The following is a 23,151-nucleotide window of genomic DNA, read 5'->3' as shown; positions in this document are numbered from 1 at the left end:
GTGTAGCAGCTTGTGGAGGAGGTGAGCATGTGGGGCTACAGGGTCCACCTACTTTTTAAATGCCCTTTTAAACTGTTGTTTTTATGCTCCAGTATTCAGGAGCTTTCCAAATTCATTTTTAATTGAATACCTCTCTAATGGCTTAAGCACAAAAAATGATTAATTATTCCCCCTGATTAAGTTATAACCTCTATTACCATAAACTAAAACATTTTCATCATCACAGGACATTGTGACTCAGCAGTTCAGTGCAGGTTTTACAGACTGGATTAAATTAAAATGATTAAAGGACTTAAATATGTAAATATATAAAAACATACCTAGTGCCAACAGTTAGAGAAAAATCACATAACTGCAGCGTTTTGAATAGTTGATGTAGCTCAAAATAACAGTAAACCAGTAAATATACCAACCTTATTAGTTACCCCTTCTCAAACTTTCATCCCTGTGTGTCTGAACAATATTAAAAAACATTTCTTTACAGAAACCTTCAGCTGTGTGTGTGTGCGTGCGTGTGTGTGAGTTTAGAAAAAATGGTAATTCGCCAAGTCAACCGCCTTAAATCACATTCTTTTTTCTCTTCTTGTTTTCCTGTTGGCAATCATTTCTCTTGAAGACTCAAGAAAAATTTCAGGAGAGAGCAGCTGTCTCTCATATTCCCCAAATAGTCGATGAATTGTTTTAAACACCTTGTCTCTTACTATAAGTACATCCTGTTTAATCTTAGTTGTGTTTGATAAAACACCCCATATAATCCCTTATGATACAATATGATTAGTTTACTTATCATCTTTATTTTCAGTGCAACATTAGGATTAATTCAAACAGTAAATTTCAGTTAATCCCCACTGCTGTTGGTAAATATGAAGTGTCCTTAAAAACTATAAATATATTTAAATGTTCACAAGCAGTTTTTCAGCATTCATACATGTGCAATTACCCTGTAGTACTACTGCTGCTTAATATTTTATAAGGCAACATTTTGTACCATGTATCATCATGTTTAAATGAGAATAGGTATCGACTGGATCAATGTGTAATGTGAAATGAGCAGTTTCTTTTGCAGGATAAGAGGTATTTATAAGTTTAACTTTAAACAGCTTATCCCACCTGCTGAGTGATCAGTCATTGGAGACTGCAGCTATTAAGAGTCCTGCTTTTAGAGAAATTAGTGTTGGTATTTTTGTGTAAATGTGTTACTGTCAAAAAAAAGGTACACAACAAGAGAACGTACAAGGATGAAACAGTTTTATTTCATTTTAACAGTTCTCGAAATGTCAAATAAACATGGAATTCAATTCAATTAAACTGCACCTCTCTTACAACAGTGCAAGATTCCAACATCAGTCCAACGCAGTGTTGTGTACAAAAATGAAAAGCTAAAGTGTATAACACTTCTGATTGATGTTGTGACCATGAGAAGCTTTTCTTTCACATCTCTGAACATTTCTTCAAACAACCTGCTAAAACCACTGAGGAAGAATTGACTGCATACTTCAGAAACTTCGCCACTGGGTTGGAAATCATAAGCGGACACGACACCAGTCGTCCACAGAGAAGAAAAGAAGAATAACACCTGTCTGAAAATACGTGCTGCTTCTTCAGCTGACAAACTTCTACACGAGCCGTTGGAATCTGAACTTGAAGGCCTTAATCTGGAATACATGGACCTTAACATATGTGGCTACAAGTGTCCAGTCTGCAGGAGAGTGTGTTTGGAAGTGAATCTCTCCACACTGTCGCCCTCCAGGAACTTCATGGCTCTCCAGTGGATCTTGCCGCAGTTCTCTGGCTGCCCGCCGGGTCCCAGCTCCATCTGGATGTACTGTAGCCACAGGTCTTGAATAAAGAAAACAGAAAAAGATTTGAGCTGAAAATGCACAAGGACGTTCTGATTCAATATTAATGCTTACCAAAAGGCTCTTCAACTTGCCATATTCCAACTTCTCCCTGGCCTACATACCAGACTAAACCTTTGTGTTTGTCTGTGTTAAAGAACAACTTGAGTGTTAGTCATTCAGACGTATTTATATCTAAAAATCAGACATTTAAATAGTTTTGGTTGCAGTTTTGTTACAAATGGAAAGTTTGTCCTTCATACTTGAATAACAAGATATTGTGAATAAATTAGTTTTGACTAGCACTACTTTTCCTCCTGTCTCGTGTTCCTTTAAGACATTGAAACTCGGCTCACCGTCGTCTGTTGTGCCGAACTCCTGCAGGGCCCTCTCGTAGCAGTCCCTCAGGCTGTTCATTTTTGGATTCTCCTGCAAGAACAAACAACATTATTGGCTCATCAATCCTAATCATCCAGTCAGTGAGTCCTCATAACTCAATGACTGAATGATTTCAATTTCAATTTCACTGAAATCAAACTTTCAGTGAAATCAATAGAAACCTTAAGTCAGTGGCAGATAAGAGTAAAATAAAGAATATAGTGAAGAGTTCTAACTAATCATCGTGAATCTGTTCAATTTCTAAAATCTAAAGTTTTTTAATTTACAAGTTTTCACATGTGGCAATGTTTGATGTACGTACTTGTTCCATCTCGATCTCAATCATCCTGGTGAAAAAAGTCTTGGGCAGGGGACGGTTCTCCTGTAAGCTACAGAAGAAGAAAAAGGTTTTAAAAATGTGTGTTCGTTTTGTGTTAGATATCATTTAAATTAAGGACAGTTAGTGCTGCAGATGTGGTTCCTGTTTACCTTGTAAAGGTCTTCCTTGCTTTCTTGTAGCCTCCAGTGGAGAAGGACCAATCCAGGTAGGACTCCTTCATCGCCATGGCAACAGCTGCCACTACAGACACAAGACCTCTCTGGGAAAAGTCAAGAAAAAAAACACTCTCAGTTTGGAAGCCTGAACACTGAGCAGCTAGACCCTGGTCAGGTCTGGCATTAACAACCATCCTGAGAGGTCAGTGATTACAAATACATTACACTGAAGACTCTGTCGAAACATAGGAGTCAACCTGAGAGGGAAGGACTTGGGTGGGCTACCTTAAAGACGGCCTCGGTTTCCTCGGGACTCTGGTTGGCTGTGCTCCACTGCACCAACAGCTGCCACAGTGGTAAACTCTCCTGTCACAGCAGGAAAGAGAAGATCGAGCTATTAGCTGATTTCTAAACACTATCTTGCTCAGCTGGAGTACAACTGTGATCATTGGAGATTTGTTTCGTCAATGCATTCTCCATTACCTTCAAGAGTCTTTGTTTTTAGAACGTGCATGAAACCCTTCAGATGAAGTAGAACATTTTTTATCTTCTTCATTTAAGTATCTCTAATTATCGTGCAGCATGGTGACATTTCATTGTCCGACACACAGGACACAAATGAACTCCTTGAGGTTTATACTGTTTCCCAACACTTGAACAGAGAGTGTTGATCTTGAGAGAAATGTGTGTAATGAGCAACGAGTCGTAATCCTCCTCACACAGCTACTTCTCACAGTCTTATGAAACCCCCACCACGACCAGCTCTAACCAGCTACTCTGCTCACTGCTGTAGAGGCTCTAGGAGCAGAGCAAGACAGTTGTATTCACAATCACACACTATAACACTTCAGTCAGTAACTGTACAGCACTGACAGAGGGAGGGGTTACATTGGTTCAAAATGAAAATCATCAATTTGCCTTATTGATGATGACCCTCCAGTACTTTTTTTAAATTGTGAAAGAACACTTCAACCTGGCTTTAAATATACAAATAAGGAATCTCTGGGTTTATGTTGGCTGATGGCTGCTTAAGTGCCTGAATAGAGACAAATAAGGCCAAGAAGATGGCCCACTTTACAGTTCTCTGTGTGTGTGTGAGTGAGTGAGTGAGTGAGTGAGTGAGTGAGTGAGTGAGTGTTCCAACGATTATTCTGGGGCATAATAAACATGTAACTGATATGTATATGTTATTCAATATACACATCAGCAAAGAAACGAATCAAACATGATGTGATGTTGAACAAATGATGTGAAATCAAAGTGAGTGCGTGTGCCTGTGTGTATGTGTGGTTGAACCGAGTACCTTGGGATTCACACGAGTGAGAGCTTCCTGGAATAGCCTGGCCATGTCTCCGCTCCCGAGCTGTGCGAGCGTCTGCAGACTCAGGCTCCACGTCAACACCGACTGGCTGTAGCGCTCCGTGGCTGCCATGGCAACGCTGGCTGCTCCCTCAGCATCTCCAGATGAGAGAAGGATCTGCAGCTGGTCACATGGGGGGGGAATGAGCGTTTGTTACAACCTTTGGACATCATCCATCAAGGAAAAGGTTCAATGAAGAAAGATTACAACCATGTAAAAAGGAATTACTGGAAAGTGTTCTGAGATCTACACATTATCACCAGTTGCTCTGTCTTGAGGTGCAATCACACACACTTTGTTTATTCTGTTCAAATCGCAGTGGAAAAAAGTCAAACATGTCTTTGTCTGAATTATATGGATTCACATTGAATTTAGAAAGTCATTTAAAAGTCAGAATTCATCACAGTAAGTCATACATTGGTAATCAAAGGTGGGGGGTACATGCATTAAAAGGTCCTTGTCCTGGCCAAGAGTCCCACACGTCTGTGCTGTCACTATGCTTGGGTCTAGTAACTCTAGCTTGAGATGTCATCACTCGTCTCCTCTTACTAATCACACCCTTTGTTTAAGTGTAGTAAAGTTATGTTGCCTTATGAACTGCAAACAAACTGGACTTCTGTAATAAAACATGTTGACAAGTAGTCTTCAAATGGAGGAAAGACCAAACCCTGCAGAGCTGAAGGCCCCGAAGATTCTAGTTAAATGAAGACATTATCTTACCCAGTTCTTATAATAAACCTCCTTCAGCAGGGAGGAGTCGTGGGCACGCTGCAGAACTCCCAGCAGCCTCTCCTGCCTCTGTGAAACAAACACACAAACAAATATCAGTATTTACACTTAGATCATCAGACTCCAGAAACACTGACACTTTTCTGATGTGCACTTTTTAACTTCAGGAGCAGTCGTACTGACATCGTGAGAATGAAGCAGATTCATTTACCTGCTATGAAAGTAAATGATGTAGTATATTATAAAACAATGCAAATCGTGTTCAGAGCTAAATCAAAGACTCACCTTTTCCTTCAGCTCTTGGACGTTGGTCTTTCGTTTCTGCCTTTCCAAGCAGAAGGTCGCGTAGCAGGTCCACATGGGCTCTAGAGCACAAAGCACAGCAGTCGTCTGTTAGACTGACACAACCTGGTGTCAGCAGTGATTTAATAGAGGGCACCTACTGGCATCAGAAAGTCCAACCTAAGATGGTTAGAACATTTTACACAAAGGAAACGACAGCAACACAAAACTGAGGGAAGGGAGTTTAGTCCAATTGAAGTCAGGGATTTGGATACTTCCATACAAAAAGTAATCCTCTTCTCATTGTAACTGTAATCAAGACTTGTTCCTGCTTATGGGTTATTGTCGCACTAACAAACAACAGGACCCTGTAGTAAATTAAAAAGTTCTTAAGTCTTTTTGGAAAATGAGCCATAATAACGATTTGCATTTGTTCTATGTGTATGTTTGTATGAGTGCTGTTCCTACCAGTGTGGAGGCTCTTGAGGCCCTCCTCATAGACCTGGCAGCAGCGCTCCTCTCTGCGGTTGATATCTGACGCTCGGCCTTTGGCAGACGTCAGCTCCTCCCCTGCCCCGGGAGCCTCCAGCTCCCTCTTGGCCATGAAATCCCATGTCAGGCTATCCTCTGTGTAGTTTGTCTGTAAGCTGGAAACGAGGGGAAGGAAGATGGTGTGTTAATCCTTGATGTTGAACATATATTGATTGGAGTTAAAGAGTGCAGAGTATGTGTGTGTGGGATAGGGGAGAAAAAACAGCTATTTTGTAAGTGAAGAAAACGTACTCTTGCAGGATGGACTCCTGAAGCTCTTTGGTGAAGTCAAAGATGGCTGCGATGGTCAGAAGTGAGATGACAAACTCTGCCTCTGTGGGAGGAAATCATCAGAAACACAGAGATAACATGACCAGATCCAGGCAAAGATGTTGTATAAGTACTAGTTTTACATTTTGGGGAAAAAGAGAAGATCAATGGCACTCTAATATCGGTATTATATGCTTAGATCTCAAGCTCCAGCAGCCGGTTAGCTTAGAATTAGCAGCAGTTGAGTAATTTGCAAATTTCATCCCAATCACCCTCCCCGCCACTTAACTTCTCCAGTAAATCAGTGTATTTGAGAATAAAAAGTAAAATAATATTCTGGTGTAAATCCGGAAATATTTGTATCATACAATATGTATACAAAACAGAACACCTGACCCAAGCATAAATCTGTGCTTCTGTGGTACTTTGGTTTTCAATACTTGGCCCCATGTTACATCTATCTATCTATCTGTCTGTCTAACAAATATTTTCCAAAAGGAACTTTAAACAAGGTTATCTTTTTTATCAACGCTCAAACTTTCTGAGCAGGTATATCTTTCCAAGCCACTTTTAAAAAGCTCACCTTGGATTTTCCCTGTAGCATCTTTGTACACGACCTCGGCCAGTTTTCCGCTCAGGATTTCCGAAGAAAACTCATATTCACCCTGAAGGGAGTGACAGAGCAGATAAACACTGAATCGCAATAGATAACAGAGCGAAAGCTTCTGACCATACATGTTTGTTGAATTTCACACAGTTTGTATTCAGGTCATGACGCACTCACCAGGTCCACCTCGGCTATCTCCAGCTCTTTCTTCTGCCTCCTCAGTTTCTCACAGTGCAGCAGCTCCATGCGGAAGTACTAGCAAAGAGTTGAAGGAGACAATTTAAAAGATGTAAAAAATCCACGATCATCAGTTCTTTTTACTTTTTTACACCTTCATGCAAGAAAACGAGTGGACCACATTTCTAACTACAGATTTTCTCATTTAAACTACAAGAGACTGAATCACTTCCAATGTAAAACATCTACAATTTGCTTCATGTACCTCCTTGTAAACCTTCTTGTTGTTTGGGTGGAAGCGCAGGGCCCTCAGAAACAGGTGTCTGGCGCTTTCAGATGAATTTCTATCCTCCAACTCACTCTTGGCGGCCATGATCCACAGAGCTAAGGAGTCAAAATTAGAAACATGAACACTACTTAGATATATTTTTGGGAGACACTAATCTTAATCTTAATAAATGCATCTTAATCCAATCTGGTTTTGTAGTATTTTCCTGAATCCCCAAAGTTGACAATACACTACATTTAAAAACCATAACCAGCAGTGGAGCCATAAATGTGAATTAAAACAGTTCTTGTGTACCTGGTTTGTCCGAGTGGATGGCGAGCATGGACGAGAACACTTTGCTGATCTGGCTCTTAGTGGCCTGAGGGGCGAAACCCAGAAGCAATAGAGATTAGAATGAGAGGTCACAGTGTTTGAAGAGAACCAGTAAATTATGAAATACTCACCCATTTCTTGCAGAAAGCAACATGTGAGAACCAGAGCTGCACATCGTCCTGTTGGTTACAAAACACATTACACCTCACTTGGTTGAAACCTTCATTTATTAACTCGGTTGGAGCAAATCTTAAACTTTACACAAAGTAAAATTTCATTGAATCTGTATTTTTTCCTTTGAGAAGGCAAAACACAGGTTTAAGTAAAAAAAAAATTACTTAAGTGCTGCATTAAAAAGTACTTAGTAAATAATGATCCTCAAATGCATTTCCAAACTATGACCTGGGTTTAAAGAGAATCAGTTTGACTTAACCTTAAAGCCAAAGCAGTAAGATTTAGATGATTTATTTTATTGTCCTAACTTGATTCTCCATCAATGAGCAGAGCAGCATGGTAACTAACAGTTACTTTGTAATTAATGCGTGTACGGTACCTTCCACTTATTTGTCGCTCTTCTGAAGATGCTGTTTATCCTGTGGATGATGGGGAACTCAATCTCTTCTCTTTTGAACTGGTATCGGATGTGCTGCAAATGAAAAGTTCAGTTTAACAATGAAAAGCCCCAGAGAAAAGGCTGCCAGGGCCTGCTGTGCTGTTATGTGCACTTAATAACACAAGTGAAGTTTACTATTATATAGTAAATATTAATACTGTACTTTACTTGAATCTAATCACTATGAAGTGGAGATAAAGTGATACAATGATCCCATTTCCATTGTCGCTGAAGCACACTTACCAATCTTCTCTTCTTCACCAGCTCCAAAATGTTGATTTCATACTGTAATCAAAAAAAGATGTGTAAATAAACCTTTTACCAACTCGATTTATCTGATTCAAATCCTGGATGAACAACTTGCAGGACAACGGCGCTGTACCTGAATGTAAGCGATGAAGTCTTCTTTCTTTATGATCAACCTGTGGAGCTTGTATTCCATGGCCGTCACTCTCTTGATTATGGATCTAGAAAAGTAACAGTAACATGGTGATCAACTTTGCATTACATACGTCATGGGAACAGATGTTAGGTGAAAGAAACACACTGGAGACACTGAACTGCATAGAAATACAAATACTTATTTGGACATTAGTTCTATGGAGTATGTTCAACATAGAATTTATATTTGCTTTTTCTTTTATTAAAGGCCATTAAGCCCTAATGTGGAAAACATGCCATTGTCACTCTGTTCAAATTGGACTTTCTAAGTATCTACAAATACAGACAAAGATGGAGAGGTGGGATTTTAGACTTGAGGCAGAAAATCACCCTGAGTTACTGACTCCACAAAGTCTACAAGTTAGTTTATACAAGTGTCAGATGAGATTTATAGTTGTGGAGAATTCATTTGAAGATATTTAACATATTGGTATCTCTTTAAGTTATTTTCTTTATATATCTGTTTTAATTAATGACAATTATATCCGCTGTATAGTGATCATACTGTATACAGTCTATGATTCTGATCCTTAATTCAGATCTGGCACTATATAATGTGACAGACCTTCCATATAACACACATTCATAATTAAAACATATATCCATCGATGTGAAACTGTCTTGTTGGAGGTGGATGTGTTTGTTAGAAGTGTGTCAGTGTTGTGTTAGTGGACTGTGTGTGAAGCCCCCGGTGGGTGGTGTGTTACCTGACTTCCTTCTGGGTGAAGAGTCCCACTCTCTCCAACTGCTCGAGCTCCGGGATCCGCTCCTCGATCCGCTGCTGAACCACCTCCGCCATCTTGTCACGGTTTTAACTTTGACACGTTACTTCACGATGTTAAAAAATGTCGGGAACTCCAACTTTACTCTGGGACAGAAGATCTGAGGCGACCAGGCTGCTCCTCGGCTCCACACATGGGTGGAAGTTATTATTTCAGGAATTTCCGGTTCCGTCTGCTAATGGTTACCGTAGGGAAACACGAGCCGAGTGCGCGTCTACTACTCTGGTTGTGCGGACACATTTAGGATCATACTCGGTTTAAAGTGCAAAAAACGTAAAGGTACCAGTTTTAAAAATTTTAAACTATGATTAACTGAATATATCTGGGTTGTGGATGGTTGATCCAATAAAAGGAGACATTTAAAGGAGAAATGATTTGCAAATCACTGAAAACAAAGTAGTTCACATGTGGGGAGACGCACCAATTACACTAATGATTATATAATGTGATCATGGACCATACGACGGTGGATTGCGAATCAGAGATCGTGGATCCATTTTCCTAGTTTAAATATTGTAATGTGTGGTCGTGCTTCAATTCTGTCATCTTTAACATAATTTTTCCCTCAGCAGTTGGTCTTTTAAACCAGCTGTAGTCCTGGTGTATGGCACACATATATTTTAGTATTTTAACAAAGGACTGTTTAACGCTCTTTTTATGTATTGTTAAGAAGTGTATGGGTTGTGTGTGTGACTACTGTTTGCGGACCAAATGGCCCATTTTTAAAACAAATGAATTGGCTTTTTGTTGCTTTAACATGGTTAAGTTCTTACCAAAATTAGCAGAAAATTGGAAAGTGGTGAAAATGTACTTTTCATTTATTTTCTGCTATTTATTTATTGACCTCGTGCACAGAAGTGACTGTGCGGTATTAATTTAATTTAATTTAATTCATTTTTTCAATGAAAAAAAAAATGTTTTCCTTATTTTAGCCACAGGTTCAGTATCTTGCCAAGGACACTTCTACGTGCAGATGGGGTAGAGTGGGGATTGAGCCCCTGACCTTCTTGTTGAAGAATGACCACTCTATCCCCTAGGCCACACGCCCTTACATCAACATTGAGGATTGGATTACCTGCTCATACACATGAGAAACTAAGCACAGGAAGAAGATGGACAAATGATTGTGTGTGTGTGTGTGTTTCTGTGTCATTCTATGCTGCTTTTAATACACATTTATGTGAAAACCATTGTATTTTCTACTTTACTACTTATATTTTTTAATGTTTTTTTTGAAGGTTGAGATAAGGTTTTAGAGTAAGGTTTGAGGTTTGGTTTTAGTGTAAGGGTTGTAATATGACCATGAATGTCCTCACAACTATGCAAATAATTAAATTCTCCAGGAAGTTCATGCTCTTCCTCTGTTTGTAAAACACTGTTAGACAAACATGTTGGTTGTTTACACTCTAATTATATTACATATATAGTATCATAATCTATTATATTTCTTGTGTTCATTCTATTTTTCTTATTTATAACTTTATTAATGTTCTAACGGCCTTTATTGTTATGATGCCCCTTTGCTATAGTAACACTGCAAATGTCCCTGCATTGGGATAATAAATGATTATATTTAATGAAATTATTATCTGTAACTGTTACATAGTTAGTTAGTTTCCTAATTGAACTCAATTCCCAGTTATGGGAAATAACTTCACTGCTGTGGAAATATATTTGAAGAATTTATAGGGACAGATTGTTTCATCTTGAGTTAAAAACTATTTTTATAAAGTTGACCATTAGCAGGTCCCACTGCAGTATGTTCATGTCAGAGGCGGAAAGTACTGCACTTCAAGAGTATTTCCATTTTACTCTTGTTCATTTTTCTATCTACGACATTTCAGACTGACTTTTTTTCACTGTACTACATTTATACAACCGTAGTTACTTTCCAGATAATTACTTTGCAGAAGTAGATCATAAACTATGATACACTTAAAGATAAAACTACAAACTATGTAAAGTTGCTTAAATACAACCACTTCACATAAATAATAGTGAGGTAAGGTAACGAACAATTCATTTAAATGATATGCTTTAGCTGAACATATTGAATTAAGTATAAATATGATACAAAGAATAGGACAACAAAATATTATTATATGATTTATTTGTACAGCATTCTTTCTTAACAAAGTCACAAAGTGCTTCTCAAGTGGATACAGCAACAACAAAGTTAGATATAAATTAAATAAAAAAAGTGTTATTTTATATTAATATATATGCTTTCTAAAAATCACTGGGTCACAGAGGGAGAATCACACACACTTCTCAGTTCTTAACTGTGTGTTGCAGCTCAGCTGTATTTATTAGTGATCACATACATGTAAAGGTCCATCTTCATCAGATAGACTCTGATGAAGATGAGAGATACATGGATTGTGTTCACACCAGGACTGTGCCTGTGCAAAACAGATTGATCTGAAGACTCCTCTCGATGTGAACACTAATAAACTCGATTTCCCGCAAAATCGCAGAAAGCAAGAGCGGGTTGTGTCATCTCCGCAGCTGAGGGGCCAATCACAACACCGCATTCTCTAAGCACGTCTCCAATTGGTCAACAGCAGACTACAGCTCTGTTGTTCAGTACAAATTGAAGGAAGCCACTTCGACAATAAATAACAGATAAAGAATCCACAAATTGATCCAAAAAGACTCAAAGCCCCGCTGACATCCGGCGGTGTCCGGGACAGCTGAATGCGAGGGGGCCTCGGGCGCACGGAGGTTTGTTTTCGGGTGAACCATGCTAGCTGTGCTAGCTAAGTGAGCAGCGTCTCGTCGCCTCCTTCTTCATCTTCATGGGTTCGTGCTGTTGAGTCTGCCAGGCTTGTGCTGGAGGCAGCGAGGCTAACAAATTAATGCCATCAGCCAGGGTGCGTTTCATTTATTTGTGTCCCATATTTACTACATGTCATCTTTAAAAAGTTTTATAATCGTTTGTTAAATTTGACAAATGGATACTAAGCTGAAATACCAGGGTCGCTAGCATGTTAGCATTGTGCTTTTAGCTGAGCGAGCTAGCTCGACAGCTAACGCGAGTGTTTGCTAAGCTAACTTGTTGTGTTTTGTTGTGTCCCCTGTGTGTGATCGTGTGTTGTCTCACATGCAGAGCTCAGGTCCTATTATGAGTGGGGCGAGTTGCAAAGCTAACGGCGCCGTGTACCCCGCCTCATCAGCGATGATGAATTCTGTGAAGAAGCCGAAGATGGAGCAGATACAGGCCGACCGGGAGCTCTTCCTACAGGCCTTTGAAAGTGAGAGTTCACCCCAATACTTTGTTACCTAACTTTTCTGTTTCGGTAAGGTGTGACCAGCTTCTCCGGGCTGTCACTGAGCCTTTAGACACTCACTGAACTTTCCTGGCACTTATTTTGTTTTCAATCTCTGGTTTTGGAAGAGAGGCCTCCCCAGTTTAACTGGCTCTCCAGTTTCTGTTATGACGAAAGGTCCATCACTGTAACTGTATTTATATAGACGTGATCAGACTGAAGGGCCCAATGAAGAGATAAGTGCTGTAAATTACCTGCCTAGATTGTCAGGTTTGGTGTTTGTTTGGCCACCTGTTAACACGCTCTGTGTTGTCATGTGCATTTAAACTTTTGGCTTAATTTCTCAAATGAAATAAAGGAGTTATTATTATTTTGATAGAATAATTATTTCTTGTGTTAGTATTCACGTGTTATTGTACAGTATCGTATTTTATCCCTGTAGTTTGCTCATGTCTCTGAGAAATTGCATGAAGAGAGATTTGGATGGACAGTTATGTTTTTGTATTTTAAATTTAAATGTCATATCACCTGTTTTCTATTTTCAGAACCCACACAGATATACAGATTCCTCCGCACAAGGAACTTGATTGCAGTAAGTCTTATATTCAAATATCTATTCTCTGTGTCGATTTAGCAACCAACACTTTAAAGTATTTATTAAATTGTTTCTCTTTCACCCCTTTTAGCCCATATTTTTGCACAGGACGCTCACCTTCATGGCTCACAGAAACGGTCGAACAAATGCCAAGAGGTGAGTTTTTAGCTGACCTATATGGATAGGATCCATGGATAGGAATGCTCAAAACAAAACTCAAAACAAGTTTTGAGTTTTGCATGCTTTTATTTTCTAATCCTTCCATCCAGGAAAACATTCAAAGTGGATGACATGTTGCAGATAGTGGAGAAGATGAAGGGAGAGCAGGATTCTCCAAGGTAACAGATCAGCAAAAGTAGATGTTATGCCATTTTATTACTGGATAGCTTTTACAATAAAAATACCAGTGAAACTATTTATTTCTCTTAAACACATGCTAAGTACTACAACTTCAATGTTTGGATTATAAGTGCTGTTCAGATTTCCTTTATTCAACCATTGATTTTATATTTGCTTAATAAAGCCCAATCTCACCTGTGCACTTTCCTTTTGGCTCTTTTAGCTTGTCTTCACATTTACAGTTAACCTTCACTGGGTTCTTCCATAAGGATGGTAAGCAGAGTTCACTCCTCATTAGATGCTTGTGTTGAGTAGATCTTTGAAAAGAGAAACGAATGCATAGAAAACCAGCTGACATTATTTTTCCGATAGTCATATTTTGGCATTCCTCATCAGGTATTAATGCAATAACCAGTTATTGAGAGTAATCACCTGCATGCTAAACATTTGTGTAGAGACAGGCTTTTCTTTCCTCAGCAGCAATGTTGACAAAATGATTGACGCCAACCTCTTCTTTCCAACCCAGAAAAGCCATCTCAGGTTTCAGAAAATGAACAGAATTCTGTGTCCCTAGAGGTGCTACTTGTCAAAGTCTGCCATAAAAAACGCAAGGTATAGTAACATATCATTCTAGAAGACATTCATTTAATCGTCTGTTACTTACCTCTGGTTATGCTTTCAGGATGTCAGCTGTCCAATAAAACAAGTGCCTAAAGGTAAAAAACAGGTGCCTTTGAATCCTGACAGTAACCAAACCAAGCCTGGCTCCTACCCGTCCTTGCTGGTTTCCAGCAACGAGTTTGAGCCCAGCAACAGCCACATGGTGAAGTCCTATTCACTCCTGTTCAGGGTGTCGTGCACGGGGAGGAGGGAGACTAATGGTCTGGTCAATGGAGAAGCCAACGAAAACATTGGTATGAAGTCCACATCAAAGTCTTCAGTGTTATTGTTTTTGACAAAGTAGCCTTTGAACTGGTGGGATCAAATGGGATGCACCAAGAGAGAGACAATTGGGGAGCAGAACTTGTCCACTAAACTGGTCTTTCTCTGTGAGCGTCATCTGAAATAATATGTTGGATGTCTCTGAAATTGTGGCTGGTAGAATAATGCATTTTCTTACCGTGTTTTTACTATGCTTAATAATCTTGCTTTTCTGTGCACAGATGTAACGGATACTCCTAGTAGAAAGAAAAGAACTTCATCTCATAGAGAAGATGGAGAGACCACAGAGACATATGTTGCACAGATGACGGTCTTTGATAAGAATAGGTAAGGTTTTGTGATTTTATATGTAGTTGTTCTCTGCTGCTCCTTTGACTATTTATTCTGATCAATGGACTGTGGTTTGTCCTCTGCAGGAGATTGCAGCTGCTGGATGGGGAGTATGAGGTGTCGATGCAGGGGATGGAGGACAGCCCTGTGAGCAAAAAGCAGGCCACATGGGAAACCATTCTTGATGGCAAGGTTAGACATATAGGTCTATAAGGAATCTGTATGATTTTCCTTAACCTCATTTCACTGACCATTCCACTGTATTACTGTCCCACAGAAACTGCCACCATTTGAGACATTTTCTCAGGGACCCACATTGCAGTTCACTCTGCGTTGGACAGGGGAGGCCTGTGGAAAGTCCACTGCCCCTGTCGCAAAACCCCTCGCTACCCGCAACTCGGACAGCTCCACCCCCATGGAGACCCGGACCAGCAATCACCGAGCTGCACTCATGAGTAAGTAAAGAATAATATACACCATATCATTTTCTGAATATTCTTTCTAACCCTAACCCTTTTTGAGAAATCTGCAGTTATTAAGAGGATTTCTATCAATTATCGTGAGGGGTACCATTTGTTTTTACAAAATCCTTTTTAGTTCAATTTAAGTTTTAATTTAATTCGTGAGCAGGAGGCAGAAAACATGATTTTAAATGATGGTTAATGTTGGGAGGGCATAACAAGTTTACCATTCCACCTTCTGCTTTATTACATTTATTTTAAAACTTTTTTAAAGTGAACACTAAACAACAGAAACAAAGATTTAGGTAATGCCGAATTTGAGGTAAGCTGAATGACTCGTGGTTTTTTGCCCACTCTGATATTTGTGTGGAGCAGTCTATTTGTGACTGAATGTGAAAGTGTACTCTGAGTCATAACTGAATTCCCCTCAGACATGTGCTTCACTTCATAAATGTCATGTTAGAAAAAAGATTCCTCTCTTTTGTATACTTTTCTATTACTATTTATGAATTTCCAACAAAAGGCTTCATACAGCATGTTACCACCATAACACATTGTTCTCTTTTTAACTCTCTCCAGGCTGTATGAAATGGCCAGCAGAATTCTATGTCTAATAAATGTGAGCGTCAAGCCTTTCTTCAGCTCCAATGATGGTCCTTAATGAACCCTTTTAACCACTTAACTGCAAAAGAAGATTTAAAATTCGTCTCTGAGGCAACATGTGAGCTCTGTGAACGCTTTTCCTGTTACTCATGTTATCATATTGCAGCAAATAAATAGCACATCAGCAGTAGTGTGATTGTGGTGGGAATTGAATAAGGTTTTCATGCTCCCCTTGAAGAGGCTGACCAATAAACTTGTATACTAAATTTCCCATAAAAGTTTGATAACATGTTTGTAAAACCTTTTAGAATTGCCCTCCTAGGACAAATAAAGTTGATCGGAACATATGGCTGATAAAGGATATCTAATACTTCCTAATCCCAGTATTGACAACGGCCCCCAAAAATCCTATCAGTCTGTCTGCATTTCTTTGTTCCATTTGCCAAATAATTCACAATCATTGCAGCCCTATTACAAATTTTCTGTTATGTGTGAACATTTACATATCATGTACATCACCTACACTTTTAATGCAAAAAAAACCTCATCAATGTATCGGGTAAATGAAGCCAGCATCTGATAGATGCTACGTCTGAAAAGTACTTGATGTTATTGGAAAACAATGCAATAACATTTCATAAATGTTGAATGCATCCAATCCAAAAATGATTTGTTATTTTGTGAATCTTCATTGAATAACTTCTGTCATCTGTTTCCATCAGCAGTGAAAGAGTCAGTCAGCACAGACATTCAGACGAGGAAAGAGCAGGTCCAGTGTGATCCGCGGCAGAAGCTACGTATATTTTATCAGGTACACCACGCAATAGTAAGGGATACATGATGGGACTGGGACACTGGTTTACAACAAGCCTTTGGTGAGGGGGCGGATGTCGCAGATGAATTAGAACTGTTTTATATATTTTTCATTCGGATTTTGATATAGTAAATGAATCGTAGCTAACATTATGAACAGTTTTGACCCTGTGAGGGTTTAGTTTCCAGATGGGACAGTAACTTGAATACGATTATAGCACTGTCAGAATCACCCCTTCATTCACAGACTATAGGTTATTGCACAGTTACTAATGCAGTTACTAATGTGATCTGTTCTCGCTCAGTTCCTGTACAACAACAACACACGGCAGCAGACTGAGGCGAGAGACGATCTGCACTGTCCCTGGTGTACGCTCAACTGCAGCAAGCTCTACAGCCTGCTCAAACACCTCAAACTCTCCCACTCCCGCTTCATCTTCAACTACGTGGTAAGGGACACTGTGTGTGTGTCTGTTTTTCTAGCAGAGCTTGAAGAGCGTTTGGAATTTGTACGCAAGGCTTTTGATATTTTTTTGATATGCTGTGTGTTGTCCTCATGACTCTTGAGTGCATTTTGTTCGTCTTTGTTGAGGAAAATTATTATTGGCCCTCGACTTGCTATTATATTTCGCTCTGTATTACATGACTCTATACAGGAATGGAATGTTTGTTTTACCATGGTCTTACCAGTTGATTGTGAGTTATTTTGGGGACATGGATGGTTGTTGCCTCTGCTCCCTGTACAGTTTAATGGTGTTCACTGGTTGGAGCTCCTTGGTCAACTATCTTTTAACTTAAATATACCCAAAAAATTGTGATGAAGGAAAATTGCAATTGACTCAGAATGTCAACAAATTAATGGCAATATGTTTAAAGAGTTGGTACAAAATTCTGTAGTAGAAGGGAGTAAATAATATCACTTATTTTGTAACTTTAGATACAAATTGAAATGCTTACACGGTCACTATACCTTTTTAAAGTGAGCTTAGTGAGCCGAGTGAGGGCCTTGCTTGGGGAAAAAAGGTTTGTTAACTTGTGTCAGGCCTTTTGGGCAGAACTGCAGTGTGGTCATGTTTTGTTCCACACTGCAAAGAGAAGAGGTTGAAGAGTTCAAACTTTTATGGGATGCAGCTAAAATAATCTGTCAAACCAAAAAGGGAAAGTTATGTTTTTGGTTTTGGAAATGTTGTCTTTTCCTTCCTATCCAAGTTTCTACTCATTCGCTATTAATCTCCTTCCCTACCTCACCCTCTGACAGCATCCAGGGAGCACCTCTTACTCCTCTGTCTGAACAGACACTTAAATTCAAAGAATGTCATCGCTTTCCCTCTGAGAAATCTCACATTTAACATTGACATCCAGTGCCAGGTTGAGCAGAAGCAGGACCTCTTTGTTTAAGCTGAATCTAATATCCTGTAAAATTGTATTTATCTTTTTCCCCCCGCAGCCTGACCCCAAAGGAGCAAGGATAGACGTGTCTATCAATGAGTGCTATGACGGCTCATATGTTGGCAACCCTCAGGACATCCACAGCCAGCCAGGCTTTGCTTTCAGCCGCAACGGCCCGGTCAAGAGGACAGCTGTCACTCACGTACTGGTCTGCAGGTAAACATGGTTCCTTTGTACAACAGCATTGTTCACGTTCAAAGATGCTGCCTGTCAGAAAATGTAATTACCTTTTTAATAGGCTTTTCATTCAGTCTGTGGTGATTAATTGTTTATCAGCTGATTTAACTTTTAAGATGTGTTTAGGGACCCTGAATAGATTGAGTCTTTTCATCTCTTATCCAAGAACCTTCTTCAGTTCTGTTCGACAGGTCTTGTTAGTAAAGAGAAGCGTCATATCTCGTGGCCCGGAGTTATCTCAAGCCTGATTATGAAAAGGTATCCGGGGTACGTTGGAGTTGCTTCGTAGTAGAGCCACAGGGGCTGCCACACTGAATGGCCTGTCACCACAGGATCTCAGGCTGGTTCAAGGGATGACGACCAGAACTGTATCTGAGGATTGTGGGTTGATGGAGTGTAGGGCGTATGTAATATTTATTTAAAAAATGTTAAAATATAAAGATTTGAATTCCAGTGAAACGTGTTTCTGTTATAATATGTAGGATATGTTGTCTCTACTTCCTCTAGGCCCACCAGGACCAAACCAAGTCTGTCAGAGTTCCTTGAAACCGAGGACGGAGAGTTGGAGCAGCAGAGGACCTACGTCAGCGGACACAACCGCCTCTACTTCCACAGTGACAGCTGCATGCCCCTGCGGCCCCAGGAGATGGAGGTGGACAGCGAGGATGAGAGAGATCCAGAGTGGCTCAGAGAGAAGACTGCCACAGTGAGAAGCAATTACTTAACTCATTGTGGCTGGTTTCATTGTTGAATAGAAATGGAGAATAAAAAGCTCAATTCATGGAGTCTCCCTTACAGGTCTAGAAAGTTGCCAAAGAGGAAATCTCTGTATCAATGCAGCAGCAGCTGATGTAGTTACTAAAGAGACAAGTGGAGACATCGAACAGGGAAATGGTGGTTTGAATTTTAAATGATTAGTGGGTGATTAATAAGACAGATGGAATACTAAATACTATTGTGTGCAACTGGTTCTGAAGATCCTGCAGAAAAAAAATGTAAGAGTAGCGGGAAAAATAAAAACTTTGTTGCCTTGATTTTGATATCGGATCCCCGTTGCAAAAAAAGAGTCCAAGCACTTGGGTCACTCCTGTTCCGCATAAATAAATAACTTCAGATGCTGGAAGCAAAAACTATTTCCCACACTGAACTCTACCTCAGCTTTCTCCTACGCCCTTACATAACATTTTTGTTTAAGTATTGATTTACCAAACCTGCCAACAAGTCTCTATCACCTTTAGTTTCACCATCAGGACAAACAGAAAATGCTTCTTTAATTCTGTGTTGCAACACTGGCTGAGATCATATTGTATCAAGCTGCTAAATGTTTAATATAAAGGTATTTTTTCTTCTTTTTTTTTTTTTCTACAGCAACTGGATGAGTTCACGGATGTGAATGAAGGAGAGAAGGAGGTGATGAAGCTGTGGAACCTTCATGTCATGAAGCACGGGTACGTGGTTTCAAAGTCAGTCAAAGTTTTTTATTTCACCAAAAATAATAATTGTGTGTATTTATTATGCTTGTATCTAAATGATGAAGAGAATTTGTTGAACTGTTATCAATTATTTATTTAAAGTGCTGTAATTCTTGGTCCTTTACATGTTAACGACAACTAAGAGTCGATGTTAAAAAAAAATGCATTATTTTACTCTGTACATGCTGTAGTACCTTATTACTTAACTAAAAAAAATCCAAATCAAGAACATTTACAAATTGTCTCAAAGTGAATTAAGCCACATATACAAAATTTGTCCTGTCCCCTTATTTCCCCTGCAGTTTCATAGCAGACAACCAGATGAACCAGGCGATCAAGGCCTTCGTTGAAAAACGCGGTGCTCACATCATTCGCCGCAACCTCTGCCGCAACTTCCTCCTGCATCTAGTCAGCATGCATGACTTCAACCTGGTGAGCACCGCCACTATCGACCGTGCCATGGCCCAACTGCGGCAGATCCAGGAAGACCTCCCCGACACGGCGGAGGAGGAGGCGGACCTGACTCTGGTATCAGCAGGAGCCTGCAACGGTATAGCTGTCACCTCCAGTGGGGGGAAGCAGGGCAAGAGGACAAAAAGCGCGCTAACGGACTGATGCAGGCTGGATTGATTGAACAATGATGGTCATGTTTTTTTTATTTCTTCTCTTCTTCAATGAACATTACCAACCCTATGGTGCTTAGATAGGTGGGCGAACTGGTCAGTGGAGGATCTGACCTGAAGCATACCAGTATACAAGTTACAAGGTAAACAAGTTTTTGGAACTTGAACTGAACCAAATATGAACAATATGAAAGTGAATCACCGACCGCTACACAAGCAGGACTGTGAGGACTGGATGGTGCAAGTTGAACCTACTTAATATGCATTTTGTAGGAGCCACTGAAGTTTCTGTGTTTGGATGAGAGAGAACATTCTGAGAATCCTCTCTAACGCGTGAGACGGCCTTTGGTGTGTCCGTGTTGTAGACGACTGTATCATGCGTACAGTTAAAACTGTACCGGTAATGTTTTCTCGATTATTTGTACACATACACAATAACCTTGTTGAAAACGTATCATTTTAGCTGATTATTTTAGCACTTGGTGTTTGTATTTAGGAAGCTTACATTGAAATTGTCTTTTATTTTTCCTGTTTATTTTTTTTAATCATGCTGCGCCAAATGTTGGCAGCATTTCCACTGTCATGAGTGGAGAACAGTTGGTGGATTTGATTTCACTGTTGTGAATGACGTTTTAAATTCAAAGGTTATACGGTAAAAGAGAACATAACAGTAACTTGGCTTCATTTCTAGGGTACATAAACTCTGTAAAGCTCGTGTTAGGACCCCCAGATGCATTGTGGGTTTTGCTGGTAGGCTGCCATGACAATAGGGTTATACCCTGAGCTTGGATTCTGGAAAACAGAATAAATTAAGATTTTGTGTCCAGGCTAAACTCCCACTTTATAACCCCAAAGCCTTTTTGGCCTACGTTGATAATAGCTCAAGGAAAGCCAGGGAAATTAACTTTTCTAAAACTTTCTTTTTTCCTAAGACTTACTGAAACAACCAGCAGCACCATCACCACATGTATGGTGGAGCGTGCATAGCACTGAAGGTATAAAAGTCAACAGTTTTCTGATGAAGTGGACACCTGTAGTTTCTTTTCACATTGAGGTTTTTAAACTTCACAGAATCAGTAGCTGATTGACAGGCGCGTATTCAGGATATCACATCAAATTTTCAGCGGTGTCCTGTTCTGGGTTTGATATTTCGCACATTGCATTTTCTTCTCTCAAAGCAATATGCTGTTTATTAGATGAGTGGTCTTCAGGTCAACATCACTTGTCTGTTAGTTCCAGTTGATGCCAAAGGGGAATATGTTCACCAGTTTTAGTTCTGTGTATTTTATTTAGTATTTTCCTTTTGTTCATTTCTAAACCAGTTTGTAAAAAGAAAGCAGCAGTTGTGTCTCATAAACCGGCCATCATCATCATACATTATTTCATCAGACTTCCCTCATGGACAACCAAATCAACTATTTTATTTTTCCTCCCTACTCTACTTGTAGAGGGTTTCTGTGATCATCTGTAAAAGGGAGACATATTCACCATTATTATCAAAACACCCTGTTTAAAAATTGTGAACTGTACACTCTGGCTAAAGGGGGTTTTATATTTAAAGAAATAAAATACATTTGACCTTATTTGTGATTGATTTCTGGACATGAGTCATCACTAGAATCTTTCAGTTCTGTCTCCTCCTCTACCTTGTTATTCCTGTCTGAATAACACAAATCCATCAGGGCGAAACACTTCTGGATATGGCTTTACCTAAGCACTTTATACAAGTAAAATGAAACCTTTACTTACAGGCTTACTGTCAAAACCTCAAGAACAAGAGAGTAATTGACCTTTTGAGTTGATTATATTTTTGTCAACTGCTGCTTACGAGGTAAAGAATAACTTGTCACACTCCAGGTAGATTATTCTCTAGTTGGATAATGATGCTGAGATAAATCAAAATATGTTCAACTCTTCGGATTAAGAGCAATAAAATAAGTCTGTCGAACTTAGTAACTAAAACAACACTGTGATTTGTCTCATACACAACCTGAAAAGATTATATGATAATATTCCATAAGATATCTGAATTACTACTGTTTCTACCCAAAGCCCAGAAGTTAAGAAATATAACAAACTAGCAAATAGTTACCAGTGTTGTGCAAGTTCACACCTCTCATGAACTAGTTCAAAGTTCAGTTCATATAGTTCAGGTCATATCATAGTTTTAAGGTGGAATGTGAGAAGGAAAGACTTTCTAGCTTTCTAGGGTTTTTTGGAAGCAATAAAGTTCGGACAGACCCCTTATGCTAACTGATGGACAGAACCTTATCTTTGTTCGGTGGCCAGACACACACAAAAATGCTAATGTTGCTCAATATATATATAATAAATCAGGAGTTTTAGGGACATAATGAAGTAAATAAAGTCTGAGATTTTGTGAAGTCGTTCAACTCTTTCTCATTGTTTCTTGAGAAACTATGAAAACTCTTTGAATATTGAACCACAATAGCTCTGCAGACAACCACTAGAAAACAACTCCTGCCCCTAAAAAGAGGCAACACCTCCTAATGTGTGTGGTTCTTTCTTCACATAAATTCAGCTCCTTGCACAATCTTGTCAAAGTCCTGACAAAAATGGTAATGTGGTCCTCATGAGCCAAATTATTAGCGTTATTTCTGATGCTCATCATTTCTCATTTTAATGCAGGCGACAGGCTGATCCTCTGAAATTCCCTCTGTAAATTCAATTGTTGCCTAATATTATGATTTTTTTCATATTACAACTTTATTCTCATAATATTACTCCTGCATGCATATACCTAAAACCTGCTGATTAGTTGTTTGACAGCATCTATGATGACTCCGCAATTTTCAGCTTCACAATTGTCACATTATGTCGTTAAGTACAGTTAAAAGCACACGGTTGTGTTTGATGTCCCCATAAAGTATAGAGTGAAAACTAATATGAATCGTCATAGTAACATATAAGAAACCTTATCCAATGAATCAATAGGGACCCATCACACTCATCG

The 23,151-nt window shown here is 39.3% G+C and overlaps 2 protein-coding genes across 5 annotated transcripts; one reads left to right on the top strand and one right to left on the bottom strand.

Moving 5' to 3' along the window:
* Window positions 1-1,231: 1,231 nt before the first annotated feature.
* Window positions 1,232-9,271, bottom strand: utp6 (UTP6 small subunit processome component). The gene is made up of 19 exons (XM_062387138.1): window positions 9,030-9,271; window positions 8,264-8,348; window positions 8,125-8,166; window positions 7,822-7,914; window positions 7,400-7,447; window positions 7,251-7,314; window positions 6,933-7,051; window positions 6,668-6,745; window positions 6,467-6,548; window positions 5,866-5,947; window positions 5,551-5,729; window positions 5,086-5,165; window positions 4,792-4,869; window positions 4,015-4,194; window positions 2,997-3,077; window positions 2,706-2,815; window positions 2,539-2,605; window positions 2,195-2,267; window positions 1,232-1,839 (listed from the first exon to the last, which is right to left on the bottom strand). Exons 1-19 carry the CDS (start codon window positions 9,119-9,121, stop codon window positions 1,685-1,687), a joined length of 1,788 nt encoding a protein of 595 aa, XP_062243122.1. The 5' UTR covers window positions 9,122-9,271; the 3' UTR covers window positions 1,232-1,684.
* A 2,399-nt stretch (window positions 9,272-11,670) lies between these two features.
* Window positions 11,671-21,760, top strand: suz12b (SUZ12 polycomb repressive complex 2 subunit b). 4 transcript variants are annotated; one of them, XM_062387124.1, is made up of 17 exons: window positions 11,671-11,977; window positions 12,214-12,358; window positions 12,919-12,965; window positions 13,060-13,124; window positions 13,238-13,306; window positions 13,531-13,580; window positions 13,834-13,919; window positions 13,990-14,221; window positions 14,471-14,576; window positions 14,666-14,771; window positions 14,857-15,034; window positions 16,369-16,454; window positions 16,762-16,905; window positions 17,904-18,061; window positions 18,590-18,788; window positions 19,451-19,530; window positions 19,857-21,760. In XM_062387124.1, the coding sequence occupies exons 1-17, from the start codon at window positions 11,963-11,965 to the stop codon at window positions 20,167-20,169; spliced, it is 2,079 nt and encodes a 692-aa protein (XP_062243108.1). In that variant the 5' UTR covers window positions 11,671-11,962; the 3' UTR covers window positions 20,170-21,760. The 4 variants fall into 4 exon arrangements, with proteins under 4 accessions (XP_062243108.1, XP_062243106.1, XP_062243107.1 ...); XM_062387122.1 differs by having other exon boundaries at window positions 19,451-19,545; XM_062387123.1 differs by having other exon boundaries at window positions 16,366-16,454.
* Window positions 21,761-23,151: the final 1,391 nt, after the last annotated feature.

The sequence above is a fragment of the Platichthys flesus genome, chromosome 5 (genome assembly GCF_949316205.1).
Source record: "Platichthys flesus chromosome 5, fPlaFle2.1, whole genome shotgun sequence".
NCBI classification, from domain to species: Eukaryota; Metazoa; Chordata; class Actinopteri; order Pleuronectiformes; family Pleuronectidae; genus Platichthys; species Platichthys flesus.
The sequence above is the reverse complement of the archived record's forward strand: the minus strand, read 5'-3'. Positions and strand labels throughout refer to the sequence as shown.